This window comes from Hypanus sabinus, chromosome 9 (assembly GCF_030144855.1).
Source record: "Hypanus sabinus isolate sHypSab1 chromosome 9, sHypSab1.hap1, whole genome shotgun sequence".
NCBI lineage: Eukaryota > Metazoa > Chordata > Chondrichthyes > Myliobatiformes > Dasyatidae > Hypanus > Hypanus sabinus.
The window spans coordinates 111,347,837-111,364,163 of record NC_082714.1 but is presented as its reverse complement, the minus strand read 5'-3'; the positions used below and the strand labels follow the sequence as shown (position 1 = coordinate 111,364,163).

Genomic DNA, 16,327 nt, shown 5'->3' with positions numbered 1-16,327 from the left:
TGCATATTACGTAAAGTGCCGGACCTACTAAAGAAGCAATCTATAATCTTGTTAAGCTATATCTAGGTCACCTCATTTAACTGATTTGGACCAGTCAGAGTTGAAAGACACAAATACACAAGGCTGGGGTGGGCAGAACCATGAAAAAATGTTGGTTGTAGCCTAGACTAGAATGAGTAAGAAGGTGACCTTGAGCCAATGGGATGGAGATTCACCAGTTCAACCGATGAGGAACACTATAAGAATCAGGTGCTCCAAATATGTGGGGGGGGGATAACACTGCGGCAACCAGAAATCAACCATCGCAGAAAAGGAGAACCCCACGGACACGTGGAGATGGGAACCACAAGGAACACCTGGCCAGTGTAGACTTTTCCTGGGTAATACCTTCTCTCTTCTTTGACTGTTCATGGAGGGTCTGGGAATTCTAGTGGGGTATACACAACTAATTTATTTGAGAATCCACGTGCTTTTTAGTTGGAACAATAAAACTCACTTGTCGGTAAATACAAATTCTTTGTACCTCACTGTTGTGGGCTCGAGGATAAATCTCTTTGCTGAGCGGGAGACTCAAGTCGGACTTCATGGGTGAGGCGCAGAGAGATCTGGGGCTGGGTAGTTACTGGTTACTATTTTGAGATGAAGAATTTAGGAAGTTCTGCAAGCCCAAAGGACTTGAGTTGTTTTGATTGGAGAGGATACATCCAGAAATATGTGTTGGGCAATATGAGGCGTCTGTCGATCACTCTGGCCTTGAGGGGAAAACTGATGGGGATGCCCTGTGGAAAATCGCTCAAGGGAAGCTGTTGGGCAGGAAGTTTAAACAATTACAAAAACAGTTGAGGATTTGTTAGAATTACAGCAAAATGCTAAGGCAGAACGGAAACTAATGTCAGCATAAAGCAGAAGCAGAAAGAGAGGGTAGAAGTAAAACACAAAAGTCACAAAAGGAGAGAGAAACCTTTAGCAAAAGATTTAATAATTTACAGGGTCAGAGAGGTATGGACTGGATGCATATGAGCCTGTTTAAGTTGAAGTGTGAGAAGTTACTTAAAGAAAAAAGTAAACGAGGAAGCAGTAGCACTAGCGAAGAATGAAATGGAAGGATGAAGGAAACAGTGCAGTGATTTAAAGAGGGCTATGATGTGATTCAGAAATCAGCACAGTAAAGAAAGAGTAACACTGGGGAGCATGCAAAGAGTTTAAAGCAGATTTAAAAGCTGCAGGACCAATGCTGCTCAGCGAGGAATAATATGTGCTTTTGGATATGAAAAAGGGGAAGAAGGTGAATATAGAGATATTGATTGGCATGATTTAGCTACCAGACAGGATTATGATCATTCCATGCACCATTTCCCGAGGATTTCCCACTGACACCCAACCAACAGGAGCCAGAGCTATCGTCTGCGTGATTGGCACCCCTAGTTACTATCAGAGAGGGGGGACCGGGGTGGAAATCACAATCAGAATATAACATACACCACACTGTTCGGGGTACAGCAGCTTCAAGATATTTCTAAGGATATCAGGACATGTGTGCTCGGAGAAGAACTTTTAGAGCTTTTCCAAGCAACTAGTCATCATAGAGTAATACATGGGCTAGACAACACCGAGAAAGGAAATTAATTATAAAGTGTTTGTCAGATATTCAACAACATGGTGGGGGAACAAGTGGGGAATTAAAGAACGCATTGAGGGGACCCAGTGGATGCGCTAGCCAAATGTTACAAGAGGAGAGGTGAACATCCCACTGCATTTACATCCCATTTATGGACTGTGTTCGAAGGGGTTTATGAAACAGCATTAGATCAGGACCATTTAGCACCAGAAGCCTCAAATAGATGGTTGAGGACAATGGTGACTCACTGTACCAATGAATCTAAAAAGATATTGGAAATGTCTGATCTTTCTGAACCTACACATACTGAGGCATGGGCACTGAGGAAAATGAGTAGGACATGGGAAAAAGATACAAAGACCAAATAAGCCCTCTAATGGGAAGGTGATGCCTATTAAAAGTAAGGCAATTGTCTGGAGAAATGAGGATAAGGGACCCATCCCAAAGTCTCCCTGTGATGCTATCAAGGAGCAAGGAAGGACAGGGGAAATGGAACAGTGCCAGGAACAGGGAGAACTGAAGATGGAATAACTAAATACCATAACTGTGGTCAAGGGGGACATATTCAGTGAGAATGTCCAAACCTGAGACAAGAAAATGCAAAGCAATGCCAGTTGCTCTTGGAAGGGCCAGAAAGACGGAGCCCACAAAATAACATGATGGAGAAATCACCACCCAGGAAGTTGTACCCTGAGCTTCAAGCCTCACCAACATGGGTGTGTGACACGAGGTGAGATGAAACCAGAAGAACCCCAGTGAGTGGTTGGGTCGGGGGCCACCATGTTAGCTTTTTATGGGACACTGGAGGATCCCGAACCACTGTCAACGGCATTAGTATAAATAATGCAAATTGTGAGATACAAGGTCAAAATATCCTAAGTGGACTTACCGGACATTCACAAGTAGGACATGTGAGTGTACCATTAGAAGTTAGAATAGGAGATATAGCTTTAGAACATTAATAGTGTTGGTGGAATTACACAGGGAGCAGAAACGTATACTGGGGAATGATTATATGGCCAAAGCAGGGCTTTATTTTGACCCAGTTAATTGTATAGTTTGACTGATGTCAACTGGACTGAATAACATACACAACATGCAGATAGCAACATGAGAATTTCAGGATAGAATATGCACAATCGGTGAAATATGGATAAAACCAGAGGAGATGAGCAATGATCAGAAGGTGCAGCAAATTATTGCAGAACACTCAGTGACATTTGCATGGCTGCAGAAAGAAGGCTGGCAGTGTGTGCATACAAAGACCAACCCCAAACCACTAAACCAATATGGGTTTCCCAAAAAAGCAGAGGAAGATGTAGGTGTGGTAAACTACATATACTTGTCTGAACACTCCTCCCCCCCCCCCCCCCCCCCGACTGCTCCTGTGGCTCCTCCCACAGACCCCGGTATAAAGGCAATTGAAGCCACAGAAACTTCCTCAGTCTCCAGGATGTTGTGTGATGGTCACTTACTGCTAGTGCTTTCTTCCAGACAATAAAAGCCTACCTTAACCCACGTAAACTGGAAAAAGAGCAGGAATTACCCTTGTGTTTAATTCAACATGAAGAGAATAATGTATTTCCTTGCGATGGAATTAACCATGACTGGGGCCATGGTCAGTCTTGCTCCAGAGCTATTATAGCCATTACACATTTGTCAAGAGTGATGTTTTGCTTGGAAAACACTCAGTGAACAAAAACAAATCTTCTCAATGGACAAGCTTACAAAAGAGAAATGGAGGACTCAAAATTGGTAGTATATTGGCTTTATGTGTAAGGACAAAATCCCAGGTATTCCAGAAGGTACAAAGGTACAGTTCCTATGCAATAAAATTCTAAAGCTGACATTATTCAGTATCCCAGAGGGAATAATCATAAGTTAGTCTGTAGATCCAATTATTGAGCAGACTTCATGTAATGATGGCCATGATAGGATTACAGTTCTGTGGGATCACACTCATGTGAATATTGAGTGGGGCAGTGATCTACACAAGAGATAAATTGACTGGGGTGGTGGTTTCCCCACCCCTTACATTTCTCAAGGGTTGCTTCCAGCATTATAAATTGCCCACAGGAGAATATAGTACACGGGGAGAGTAGAATAGGGAAGGCACTAAAGGACCAGAAGAAGAGTTTTTGTCAGGGCACAGGCCCTTTCCAGGTTTTCAAAACTATAAGAAAAATCTCTACTCCAAGCACACAAGTGATGGAGGCTACACCAGAGCCTACATGTAGTGAGACCCAGCATAATACAGATGGGGCAGGATTAGTGTTAGAAGATACAAGGGAACTTGTCACCTTGATGCCAGGGTACCATGGGCAAGTGATCTTCAATCTAACTAAAATAATGGAAAAAGAATGGTGTTCACCTGCAACAAAATGATTATTTACTTCTCCAGCAAGAGTGATTTGAAGCCAATAAAAAATAGAAGGAAAAGAGGACTATTGGAATTAGTGGGAGTAGGTTATGCATCAGGGGTAGCAATGCTCAACACCCTAGATATACCAGAATTTGAAAACCAGATACAGTCACTCCAGCAGAAAAGAAAACAAGGGATATTACTGGAGAAACTGACCAAGATCAGGTACAAACTAATCAGATTAGTCAAGATGCATCCCAGGTAACTGGATGCGGTTAAATTTCTGAAGCCTGTTGAAGATTCAACAAATCTGATTATTGACCTCATAGACCTCATGTCTAGGGAAATGCATAAAACTGAGATCTGTGCTACGTATGTTAGTTGGTTGCTTAACATGTTTGGCACTAATCTATTACAAATTGATCTACAAATTGGATCTCAGATGAGCATCTAAAAGAAAAAGGTCAGAGGAAGGGTGCAATTGTGTCGTATTGGAAGCTTTACAATAACCAACAGAGTACTGGTGATAATGTTCAAGGAAGGTTTTATGTTGGAGTAGTTCCACATTCCCCAACATGAAAATAATTCAAACTATCCTTTGAAAAGGGTTCACAATGTCAGTAAATATCATGAGAGTACATGGATATCCTTAAGTAACCCACCAACACATGCTATTGTTATGCATAGCACTGGGAAAGAGATGGATTTATCAAGATGCCATCAAGGGGGAGACCACAGATCTTGTCTAGAAGAAATGACAAAACAGAAGCTTACAAATTGTGGTTTCAGTACTTATTAAAATTGTTCATTGTCTATTTTCCTGTGAATAATCAGTCTTTTTACAATATGCATTGCTGTGACAGACATATTATATAGCAACAACGCCACAGGTTATAGCAAGGGATGGGAACAATACTCTTTGGAAAGTCACAATGTCACCATAGGAAGTATGACTTTAGATCCTTGGAGGATGAATTTTGCCTCAGCCAGTAGGAGACACAGTAATGAAGGAAAACTTCAAGATCCAACGCACTGATGCAGATGAATATCTGTGGGACTATGTCGTTACTGCGTTGCCACCAATTCTTCACTTGACCACAAACTGGACATGTGTCATGGAGGAGGCCAGGGAGATCATCCATCAATGGACCAAACGCACTGCAGTAATTAAAACGCACGCTAGTAAGGCAAATAAAATATTGAGTGACCCAGGCTTTTGGAGTAAGTTTTGGAATTGGGGGATAAATGTTCATATACATCCATGGGCGAGAATAGTATCACATGCTGCCATAATACTAATTTTATGCACCCTGATAATTGTATTGCTCGTTGTATATCAATTGAGAAAATAGGCCGAAATAATGGAAAAAGTAGAGGGTAATGCTTTCATGAATCTGCAGAAATGATTGTCAGTATAAAATGAGTGAAATTAGTAATAAATGTTAATCTTATGTATAAAATATAAGTGTTGCACAACAACTGGGGTTCCATGGCAGTCCTGTGGAAAGTCAACTGAATGAGAGGAAGATAATGATCCGAAGATACATATCTTTGGATCAAGAGTAGAGAGATGTTGGCCAGAACAAACTGCAGTCTACAATTAATGGATTTGATGAAACAAGGACAGGGGTAACCTAATCAGAGCAATTGGATGTGGACACAAGGAGCTTCAGGTAATGATCCACTAAACCTAAGACCATTCTCGGACGAGTAGTGACTTATAATGTAAAATGCCAGACCTACCAAAGAAACAATCTATAATCTCATTAGACATTGTCTGGGTCACCTCATTTAGCTGGTTTGGACCAGTCAGAGTTGAAAGATACAAATACACAAGGCTGAGTTGGACAGAAACATGAAACATTGTTGGTTGTAGCCTGGACTAGAGCCAGTAAGAAGGTGACCCAGGTAGGTTAGTGACCTTGAGCCGATGAGATGGAGATCCACCAGTTCAACTGATGAGGAACACTATAAATAGAGTCAGGAGCTCCAAGTACATAAGGGCGATAGCTCTACAGAGACCAACCAGCATGGATAAGGAGAATCCCATGGACACGTGGAGATCGGAACTACGAGGAATGCCTGGCCAGTTTAAACTCTTTTCCCTGATGAATAGTTCATGGTGGGTCAGGTAATCCCAGTGGAGTGTACACAGGTAGTTAGTTTGAGAATCCATGTGCTTTTTATAGTTGAGTCAATAAAAGTTACTTGTCGGTAAATTCAGATTCTCTGTGCCTCAGTGATCATTATTACAAGGGTTGACTCTTGTAACAGCAGGGTCTCAGAATGGTCTTAAACTAAGATGGAAATTTCAAAATATGGGATAGGCCATTTAGTGCTAAAATTTTTTTTAAAATTCTGTTTTTAGAAGATTGTGATTCATTGGGCTTTTCTGTCTTGGAGGGATACAGAGACTCAGTCAATAATTGCATTTAAACCTTTGATGGATAGATTTATTTTATATTAAAAGAATCAAAGAATATAGCAATATGATGCCAGGAACATACTTATTAAGGTAATTAAGCAGCCATGATCTTATGGAATGATGGTAAATGGACAAAGGGGAAGAGGGGCAGGTGAGTATCTTTTTCCTGCTCTAATTTCTTATGCTCATGAGACCAAACATATAAACGCTTCAGTTACAAGGCTAATTTTAAGGCTGAGTTTTCTCCAGAAAATGTTTTTTTTTTGATTCCTCAGTCTTGACATTATCTGCAAGATGTAAAGTATCTTCAAAATACCTGCTAAACCCAGGACTCTATCACCAGATATAACAAAGACAGGGAACACCATCATTTTCAGCTTCCTACCATATCCCATCCGTTCCCAAGCCAAAAGCCATCTTGACTTGGAAATTTATCAATTTTACTTTATCATTGTTGGATCTAAGTACTAGAACAATAACCAAATCACTACTTGATTACTTTTATCAACAGGACTAAACTCGTTCAAGAAAATGGCTCTTTAGTACCTTTTTAGGGCAATTAAGGACGAGCACCAAGTTCTGGCCTTGCCACTGTCATCCATATCTCATTGATGAGAAGATAAATTCCCATTTTCGTATATGAACCTCAACAATAAACGTCAGTCATGCTTAAAGTACAAGCCTCTTATCTTGTCACCCTGCTTCTATTTGACTGCAACTCTATGAATAATGAGCCTAAGGATGATGATTAGAAACAAGAACATTTGACTTACCACCCAACACAGAATATGAAGAATAACTCTTCACAAGGTACACTACCCAAGGGACAGAGTGAATAAGTTTTTTAAACTCTTAAGTTATTACTGCACCATTTCCTGTAAACTCTAACTTACATCAGTAGATGTTGTTGCTGAGTTGTACATGAATGAATGTAGCAGTTCTCTGCAATGACTCTGCAAGAATTGCTACTAGAATAAACCAAGCTATTGAAGTTTGTCTTTCAGGTGTATAATGACTAGGAGTTATTAATTGCCCCAGACATGTCATAAGGATTTTCCAGTAATAGAGAGAAATAGAATTTAACTATTACCATTTTTTGCTAGGTCTTGTGTATACCATATCACAATGAATCCACCTAACAACCAAAGTCACCACTCACAGATCCCTTTAAGATATAGGGAATGGAGGTAACTCTCAGAGAATGGAGGCATTCCCCCAGAGCTTTTAACTTGGAGCAGGCTTCAGGTAGTATATGCTGAGGTCTTGCCCTCGAAACACCCTGCTAACAATGAATTTGGAATTATTTTTAAATATCTCAGGATAAAAAATAATCAAATAAATTTAAGGAAAGAATAAAGTTAGTTCATAAATCCAAAAAACTTTAAATTAGAAATCAATTTAAAATGATAGCAAATAATTAAAATAAAATAAATATGCAACTTGCATCACACCTTTTATAGTTGAATGAGACTGTATTTCTTAAGCCAGTCAGCTCTGGCATTTTGCATGTGGATTAGTATCTTAGCACATCAATACTCCAGTAAGAGATGGAGTTAGTGAAGAGTCTATCAATGGAGCAGAAGGTCAGACATGCCAACATTTGGCATCTATAAAACTGCCCGCTACAGTCAAACTCAATCATAGTAAATATATCCATATTTAGAGCTTCCATCTGAACATCTTAAGGCCTAGTTAGAGTGGACATGGGGAGGATGTTTCCTTTAGTGGGGGAGTCTCAGACCAGAGGGCACAGCTTCAGACTAGCAGATGTCCCTTTAAAACCGAGATGAGGAGGAATTTCAGAAGGTGGGGAATTTTGGAATCTGTTGCAACCAAGTCATTGAAGGTTGATAGGTTATTGATCACAAGGGCATCAAAGGTTATGGCAAAAAGGCAAGAGAATGTAGTTGAGAGGGATAATAAATCAGCCATGATGGAATAGCAGAGCAGACTTGATGGGACAGATTGCTTAATCCTGCTCCTATATCTTATGGTCTTATTTTCATGGCAACTTTGGAGACACCACATTTTTCTTACTTTAAATTTAAATTGATAGGCCTAATAGTTCCAACAAGGAGCTGAGTAAATTTTTACAAATACCAGTGAAGTTTTCTATCATCTGTGAAATATAAAGGCAGATCAGGGAGAACCTCTGGAAAGTTGCAACTGGAGTCTGTTGATAATGAAGAATAATAATCAGGACATTTTTAAGCAAGTCAGGCACTCAATAATTGCAACAACAACTGGCTGAGAAAATGACATTAATTTTATTGGGAAGAAGTTTGGAATATATGGTTGTGTTATAGACTGCTGGCAAAATCATTGAGTTTCATACATAGAATGTTGCTTCTTCCTCTGCAGGAGTGAATTGTAGCGACAGTGCTAGCAATTTCAGAGTATAGGTCAAATATGTCTAATTTTGCATTGGATGCAGTGATTACATTCCTTTCAAATGTCTGGTGATCAGTTAGCTACAGTAGAGCATGAGAAATGTGGCACAAGGTACTGTACAGTAAGCTATGTGTTATAATTTATTTAAATGTGATCTTGAAGAGAGGCTGAGCCAAAAGCCAAAAGTAATGGATTTGTAGAGCAGGAGATGAAACATGATATTTTAAAAGGTTTCTGAAGAAACGAGACACTGATGGTTGTTGAGGAATGTTGTTCATTTACTGGATATTTTCCACCAATTTCATCCATTCTGAAATGAAGGAAGAAAGAAATTTGATTGAGTTTAGCCTCATTGACATGGCTAAAAGATAAATATTTCAACCAATATTATATTCTCTTTTGTACTTGTATACAAACCGTCAAAGTCTAATTTGCCATCGTTGTTTTTGTCAGCCTCTTTCATGAGTTCATTCATTTCCTCTTCTGTGATGTGTTGTCCAGTGGTTAAAATTAAGCTCTGAAGCTCATCCCATTCAATGAAACCATCAACATTGCTATGCACAAAGTAAACATTCAGAGAAGTGTGTTACATCGATTGGAAAACAGTTACAGAAAATAGTGTCAGAATAAATGGGTCATTTACACAGGCCTAAAGTATTTATGTAACTAGTAGAGTGGCCCAAGAGCCATTCTTGCTTCTCACTTAATTATCATTAGTTAGTGTCCAACAAAGTCTATGGATTCCAATTTTCCAAAGGCATTAAAATAAGTAGTAGTGCATGCTGTTATGAGGATATTTAGATGTTGTAACAGGATATAGAAATATTGGATGAGTAGGTGAAAGCTAGCAAATGGAGTTTAACGTAAGAATATGTAAGGTCATGCACTATAGAAAAAGAAATCAAGAGGCAGAGTATCATTTAATTGGAGATGGTTTCAACCAATGTAGTTGGCCTTAGAACTTAATATATGAGAAAAGACCAACATTTGTTATAGTGAAAATGCAGTCAATGGTTATGCTTATTAATCATTTCAACTATTGAGCCAACAATTAACCTAGGAATTTTCATTAGAATATCTCCAGCGATGGTGAGCTCTAGGAAAGATCAATTTACATATATATATATATATTTGTTGAAACATGTTGCAAGTTACTCAAATTGATTATCCTAAAATATTATGCCTTCTATTCTGACAGTACACAACAACCATTCCCTTCATCTTCAACGTGCATGGTTGTTATTAATGGATACATGAATATGCCCAAAAATAAAATTCAATATAAAATCATAAAATATTGGATATGTTTGAAACAGAATATTTATTAGGTCTCCCAACTGTCTGACACAGCAAATGCTTTTCTGGTTATGCAAGATATCAGAGACAACTAGCCTTCAATACCCAAAACATTGGCTGTTCCTGAACCCTGACAATCCAGTCCCCATTGGTTATGGTCAGTATTCCTGCTTCATTCCATTCAACTTTTTGATAATACGAAGGTCTTTAAAAAGGCTCTTTTTTAGCACTATTGCCTCATTTTCAACTTGATTCTAAACCTGTCTAAATCAGTAATTCAAAATAATGGAAATGTGGGATTATACATGGCCCTGGGAACTCCACACTGTGCAACAGCTCTCTCTCAGTTCCTTATAATGTTCCTGCATGAAATTATGAAACTTACTTTTCTCCTAGTGATCACAAGCCAACATCTTAAATTGCTCTTCTTGGTTAGAGCAGTAAAAAAAGACATTGCTTCTCTGACTGAAAATATGTACTGACACAGAAAGAAATATTCTATCAAGTTTAGGATTCATTTTTAACCATAAAGGTCATCACAAGTCAAACTCATATATCAAATTTGCGAAAGGTCTTTGCGAACTCTTCTTCATATTTTCCTTTTGCCTTCTGATTCACCTGGCGCACCTTCCTCACCAAGAACTCGTCAAAGCCAATGGTGCCGTTTCCTGAGATACATCGTGCACAAGATGATAAGAAGCAGTAAGAGGGAGACAACAAATAACATGATGGAGAAATCACCACCCAGGAAGTTGTACCCTGAGCTTCAAGCCTCACCAACATGGGTGTGTGACACAAGGTGAGATGAAACCAGAAGAACCCTAGTGAATGGTTGGGTCGGGGGCCACCCTGTTAGCTTTTTATGGGACACTTGAGGATCCCGAATCACTGTCAATGGCACTATTATAACTAAGGCAAGTTGTGAGATACAAGGTCAAAATATCCTAAGTGGACTTACAGGACATTCACAAGTAGGGCATGTGAGTGTACCATTAGAAGTTAGAATAGGAGATATAGCTTTAGAACATTAATAGTGTTGGTGGAATTACACAGGGAGCAGGAACATATACTGGGGAATGATTATATGGCCAAAGCAGGGCTTTGTTTTGACCCAGTTAATTGTATGATTTGGCTGATGTCAACTGGTCTGAATAATATGCACAACATGCAGATAGCAACATGAGAATTTCAGGATAGAATATGCACAATCAGTGAAATATGGATAAAACCAGAGTAGATGAGCAATGATCAGAAGGTGCAGCAAATTATTGCAGAACACTCAGCAACATCTGCATGGCTGCAGAAAGAAGGCTGGCAGTGTGTGCATACAAAGATCAACCCCAAACCACTAAACCAATATGGGTTTCCCAAAAAAGCAAAGGAAGATGTAGGTAAGGTAATACAGTGTTTGTTACAAGAAGGGATTCTGAGGGCAGTAGCCTCCATTAATAATTCACCCATATGGCCCGTGAGGAAACCAGATGGTAGTTGGAGGTGACAATAGAATATCAAGAGCTGAATAAAGTAACATTGTTAACAGCCCCAACTGTAGCAAGTAACCCAGAAACAGTGTCAAATAGAATGAAAGACACAATGGTTCACAGTTTTAGACATAAATAAAGGGTTTTGGCTATTCCCACTAGAATGAGAGTGTCAATACAAGATTGCAATCACCTTTCAGGAATAGCAGTACACATGGAATGCCCTACTGCAGGAGTTCCATAATTCCCCATCTACAATTCATCAGTGCTTAGGGGAAGGGTTAAAACATTTTCAAAGCCTGAGTGATTGGTACAATACATTGATGATCTACTCCATACTAAAACCAAGAAGGGACATTATGAGCTATTGACAGAACTGCTGCAATTATTATATTCATTGGGATTAAAGGTAAACCCTAAAAAAGCACAGGGAATGGATCAAGAAGTTAGTTATTTAGGAATAATCTTGACACTGGGGGAAAAAAAAAGTACAACATTTCGCCTACATAGGGACTTACAACTTACAATACTGACAGAACACACCCCCATACAATTACTGTTAGATGGAAGGATTAAAGATAGCTCAGGAAGCCAAATCAGAATTGCCAGCTGGGCATTGCTGTTGCAAGGGAGAAATATTAGTGTAAAATGAGTAAACATTACCCCTGTGTTAGCTGATAACCTGGTGTACCAAGGAAGTGAACATGAGTGTCAAGTTATGATAGCAAAAGTTCCCAGGGGCCCATTTGAATCAAAGCAAAAAGGAGGGATAGAAGCAGATCAGATAAAGTAATGACTGAGAACAAAGACACAAACAAAAAAGAAAAACCCTTCTTTATAATTTTTGTAGATGACTCCTCATCAGTACAGGATGGTGTAAGGAGAACTGGGTATGGCATATATATAAAGGATGAACATAGCCAGGAAAGGTATAATATAGCTTTAAAGTTACCCAAAACCATGAGTGCACAGGCAGCAGAATTGGCAGCTGTAGCATATGTGGTTAGCCACCCAGAACGTTTTCTGCCAGGATCAGTCATACACTCTGAGAGTATGTATGTTTGTAACAGCCTTACAGAACATTTGCCTCTGTGGAAAGCCAGAGGGTTTGTTTCAGCTGACAGAAAGCCACTCCTATCTGCTGCTTTATTACAATATATATTTGAAGAGGCAAAGGGTAAAGAACACAGAGTCATGAGGGTGAAAGCCTACTTTAAATGATCTCCTGAGGGAAATAGAAAGGCTGTTGAATTGGTGAAGCAAGGTGTTTTATCTGGGCAGGAATGGCAGCCACAGATTGGGGAGATTGGGAGGTAGGAGAAACAACATAAGAAATGGATTTAACAGAGGAGCAGAAGAAAGATTTTTTAAAAAATAAAAAATTGACAGAAGGAAGAAGTTCTGAAATATACAAAGTGCAAAAGGCAGTATTTGTCAAAGATGCAGTTGTCCTTCATGAAGGAAAGCTTGTGGTTCCAGAGGCAGGAAGAAACCAGATGATCCATTGGTACCATGATCTATGGGAGCACCAGGGGTGCAAAAGCACCCTGGAAAAGATCAAGGAAGTGGGCTGGTGGCCTAAGATGAAGGACGATGGAGAGCATTATGTCAAAAATTGCTTTATCTCTGCACAATATAATCCTGACAGAAATGTAAAGAAGGGAGCCTTTTGACACACCAGACCAGTGTATGGGCCTTGGACTAATTTGCAGATAGATTATGTTGGTCTTCTTCCCATCCACCCCAAGAGGGTACAAATATACTCTGATTGTAGTAGATACCTTTACAAAGTAGGTGAACGTTTTCCCGGCTAAGATAAACACAGTATAGGCCACTGCAAATATTTTATTGGAAAGGATGTTCACTCGCTGGGGACAACCCCAGAGTATCGAATCAGATCAAAGCAGACATTTCACAGCCCAGATATTGCAAGATGTCATGGCACTTTTTGGGATCAAGCGGAGATTTCATATACTCTATGGACCACAGTCATATGTAATTGTGAAAAGAATGAATCGAACACAAAAAATTACAATTGCAAAAATGGTGCAATGACATGGCAGGTAGTTTTGCCTTTTTAACTGATGATAATAAGGAACACAGTGGCATCTTCAACAAATTACATTCCTTATGAGCACATGACTGAAAGGGACATGAGAGGATTGGTGGATTACATTTGACAGAACCTGAAATCAATGGAATTTTGTCAGAAAAGTGAGTACAACAATTGGTAGAAACAGTAAAAGAGCCCACTTATGTGGCAGCCCACCAAATAGAAAAGAATAAGCAACAGAGTAAAACCTGCTTTGACTCAAAAGTCAGTCCCATAGAATCAGCCCAAGATGAGGAGTGATGATTAGAATACACCAACCCACCTCATTTTTAAATCAAGAGTTTGCAGGGCCCTATGAAATTATAGACTGAGCAGATCTTTCAGTAAACAATGTACTGACTTCTCCAGTGGGTGCTACCATATCAACCAGCTGAAATTGGTGGGGGAAAACAGGAATGTTGTCACCATCAGCACATTACTATTGATGTACACAATAGCGTTGATTTGGGAGTCGAGGATGGAACAACTGTTCAAGAAGATGGGAACAGGTCATCTCAATGGGGTGATGTTCAATTCCTTCATCCTGAGAACCAGTGGATTTTTGTCAAAAAACCAAAGGAAAAGGAAAACATGCCAGTGCTTGTCTCTCCTATCCCGAAACAAGATTGGGTGAGAAAGAATGGAGTCCAAGGACAATTGGGAGTCCAGATTGGATGATCTGGAAAAACAATTAGAAAATATGGACTTAAAATAAATTAATACTTAAACTGGAAAAAGAGCAGAAATTACCCTTGTATTTAATTCAACATGAAGAGATTAATGTATTTCCTTGTGATGGAATTAACCATGACTGGTGCCATGGTCAGTCTTGCTCCAGAGCTATTATAGCCATTACACATTTGTCAAGAGTGATGTTTTGCTTGGAAAACACTCAGTGAACAAAAATAAATCTTCTCAATGGACATGGGTAATACAGGCTTACAAAAGAGAAATGGAGGACTCAAAATTGGTAGTATATTGGCTTTATGTGCAAGGACAAAACCTTAGGTATTCCAGAAGGTACAAAGGTACAGTTCCTATGCAATAAAATTCTAAAGCTGACATTATTGAGAATCCCAGAGGGAATAATCATAAGTTAGTCTGTAGATCCAATTATTGAGCAGCCTTCAGGTAATGATGACCATGATAGGATTACAGTTCTGTGGGATCACACTCATGTGAATATTCAGTGGGGCAGGGATCTACACAAGAGGTAAATTGACTGGGGTGGTGGTCCCCCCCCTTACATTTCTCAAGGGTTGCTTTCATCATTATAAACTGCCCACAGGAGAATATAGTACACAGGGAGAGTAGAATAGGGAAGGCACTAAAGGACCAGAAGAAGAGTTTTTGTCAGGGCACAGGCCCTTTCCAGGTTTTCAAAACTATAAGAAAAATCTCTACTCCAAGCACACAAGTGATGGAGGCTACACCAGAGCCTACATGTAGTGAGACCCAACATAATACAGATGGGGCAGGATTAGTGTTAGAAGATACAAGGGAACTTGTCACCTTGATGCCAGGGTACCATGGGCAAGTGATCTTCAATCTAACTAAAATAATGGAAAAAGAATGGTGTTCACCTACAACAAAATGATTATTTACTTCTCCAGCAAGAGTGATTTGAAGCCAATAAAAAATAGAAGGAAAAGAGGACTATTGGAATTAGTGGGAGTAGGTTATGCATCAGGGGTAGCAATGCTCAATACCCTAGATATACCAGAATTTGAAAACCAGATACAGTCACTCCAGCAGAAAAGAAAACAAGGGATATTACTGGAGAAAATTATCAAGATCAGGTACAAACTAATCAGATTAGTCAAGATGCATCCCAGGTAAGTGGATGCGGTTAAATTTCTGAACCCTTTTGAAGATTCAACAAATCTGATTATTGACCTCATAGACCTCATGTCTAGGGAAATGCATAAAACTGAGATCTGTGCTACATATGTTAGTTGGTTGCTTACCATGTTTGGCACTAATCTATTACAAATTGATCTACAAATTGGATCTCAGATGAGCATCCAAAAGAAAAAGGTCAGAGGAAGGGTGCAATTGTGTCGTATTGGAAGCTTTACAATAACCAACAGAGTACTGGTGATAATGTTCAAGGAAGGTTTTATGTTGGAGTAGTTCCACATTCCCCAACATGAAAATAATTCAAACTATCCTTTGAAAAGGGTTCACAATGTCAGTAAATATCATGAGAGTACATGGATATCCTTAAGTAACCCAACAACACATGCTATTGTTATGCATAGCACTGGGAAAGAGATGGAATTATCAAGATGCCATCAAGGGAGAGACCACAGATCTTGTCTAGGAGAAATGACAAAACAGAAGATTACAAATTGTGGTTTCAGTACTTATTAAAATTGTTCATTGTCTATTTTCCTGTGAATAATCTGTCTTTTTACAATATGCATTGGTGTGACAGACATAATATATAGCAACAACGCCACAAGTTATAGCCAGGGATGGGAACAATACTCTCTGGAAAGTCACAATGTCACCATAGGAAGTGTGACTTGAGATCTGGTCTTTGGAGGATGAATTTTGCCTCAGCCAGTAGGAGACACAGTATTGAAGGAAAACTTCAAGATCCAATGCACTGGTGCAGATGAATATCTGTGGGACTATGTCGTTACTGAGTTGCCACCAA

At 39.3% G+C, this 16,327-nt stretch overlaps 2 protein-coding genes across 3 annotated transcripts in view; one reads left to right on the top strand and one right to left on the bottom strand.

Moving 5' to 3' along the window:
- LOC132399734 (troponin C, skeletal muscle-like) overlaps positions 1 to 16,327 on the top strand; it is a 46,100-nt gene that overhangs the window by 14,042 nt on the left and 15,731 nt on the right. The gene's annotated exons all lie outside the window — the stretch shown is intronic.
- On the bottom strand, positions 8,683 to 12,613 carry LOC132400109 (troponin C, skeletal muscle-like). Its single transcript, XM_059981186.1, has 4 exons — positions 12,526 to 12,613; positions 10,650 to 10,760; positions 9,214 to 9,354; positions 8,683 to 9,106 (listed from the first exon to the last, which is right to left on the bottom strand). Exons 1-4 carry the CDS (start codon positions 12,611 to 12,613, stop codon positions 9,075 to 9,077), a joined length of 372 nt encoding a protein of 123 aa, XP_059837169.1. The 3' UTR covers positions 8,683 to 9,074.

What these genes read in the sequence shown, in the direction of transcription:
- LOC132400109 (XM_059981186.1), bottom strand. Translation starts at nt 12,613, where the DNA reads ATGACTGATCCTGGCAGAAAACGTTCTGGGTGGCTAACCACATATGCT. An exon ending in CTGTGCACTCATGGTTTTGG is followed by an intron (nt 10,761 to 12,525) that starts GTAACTTTAAAG and finishes GATGTATCTCAG; the next exon opens with GAAACGGCACCATTGGCTTT. An exon ending in AAAGACCTTTCGCAAATTTG is followed by an intron (nt 9,355 to 10,649) that starts ATATATGAGTTT and finishes TTTACTTTGTGC; the next exon opens with ATAGCAATGTTGATGGTTTC.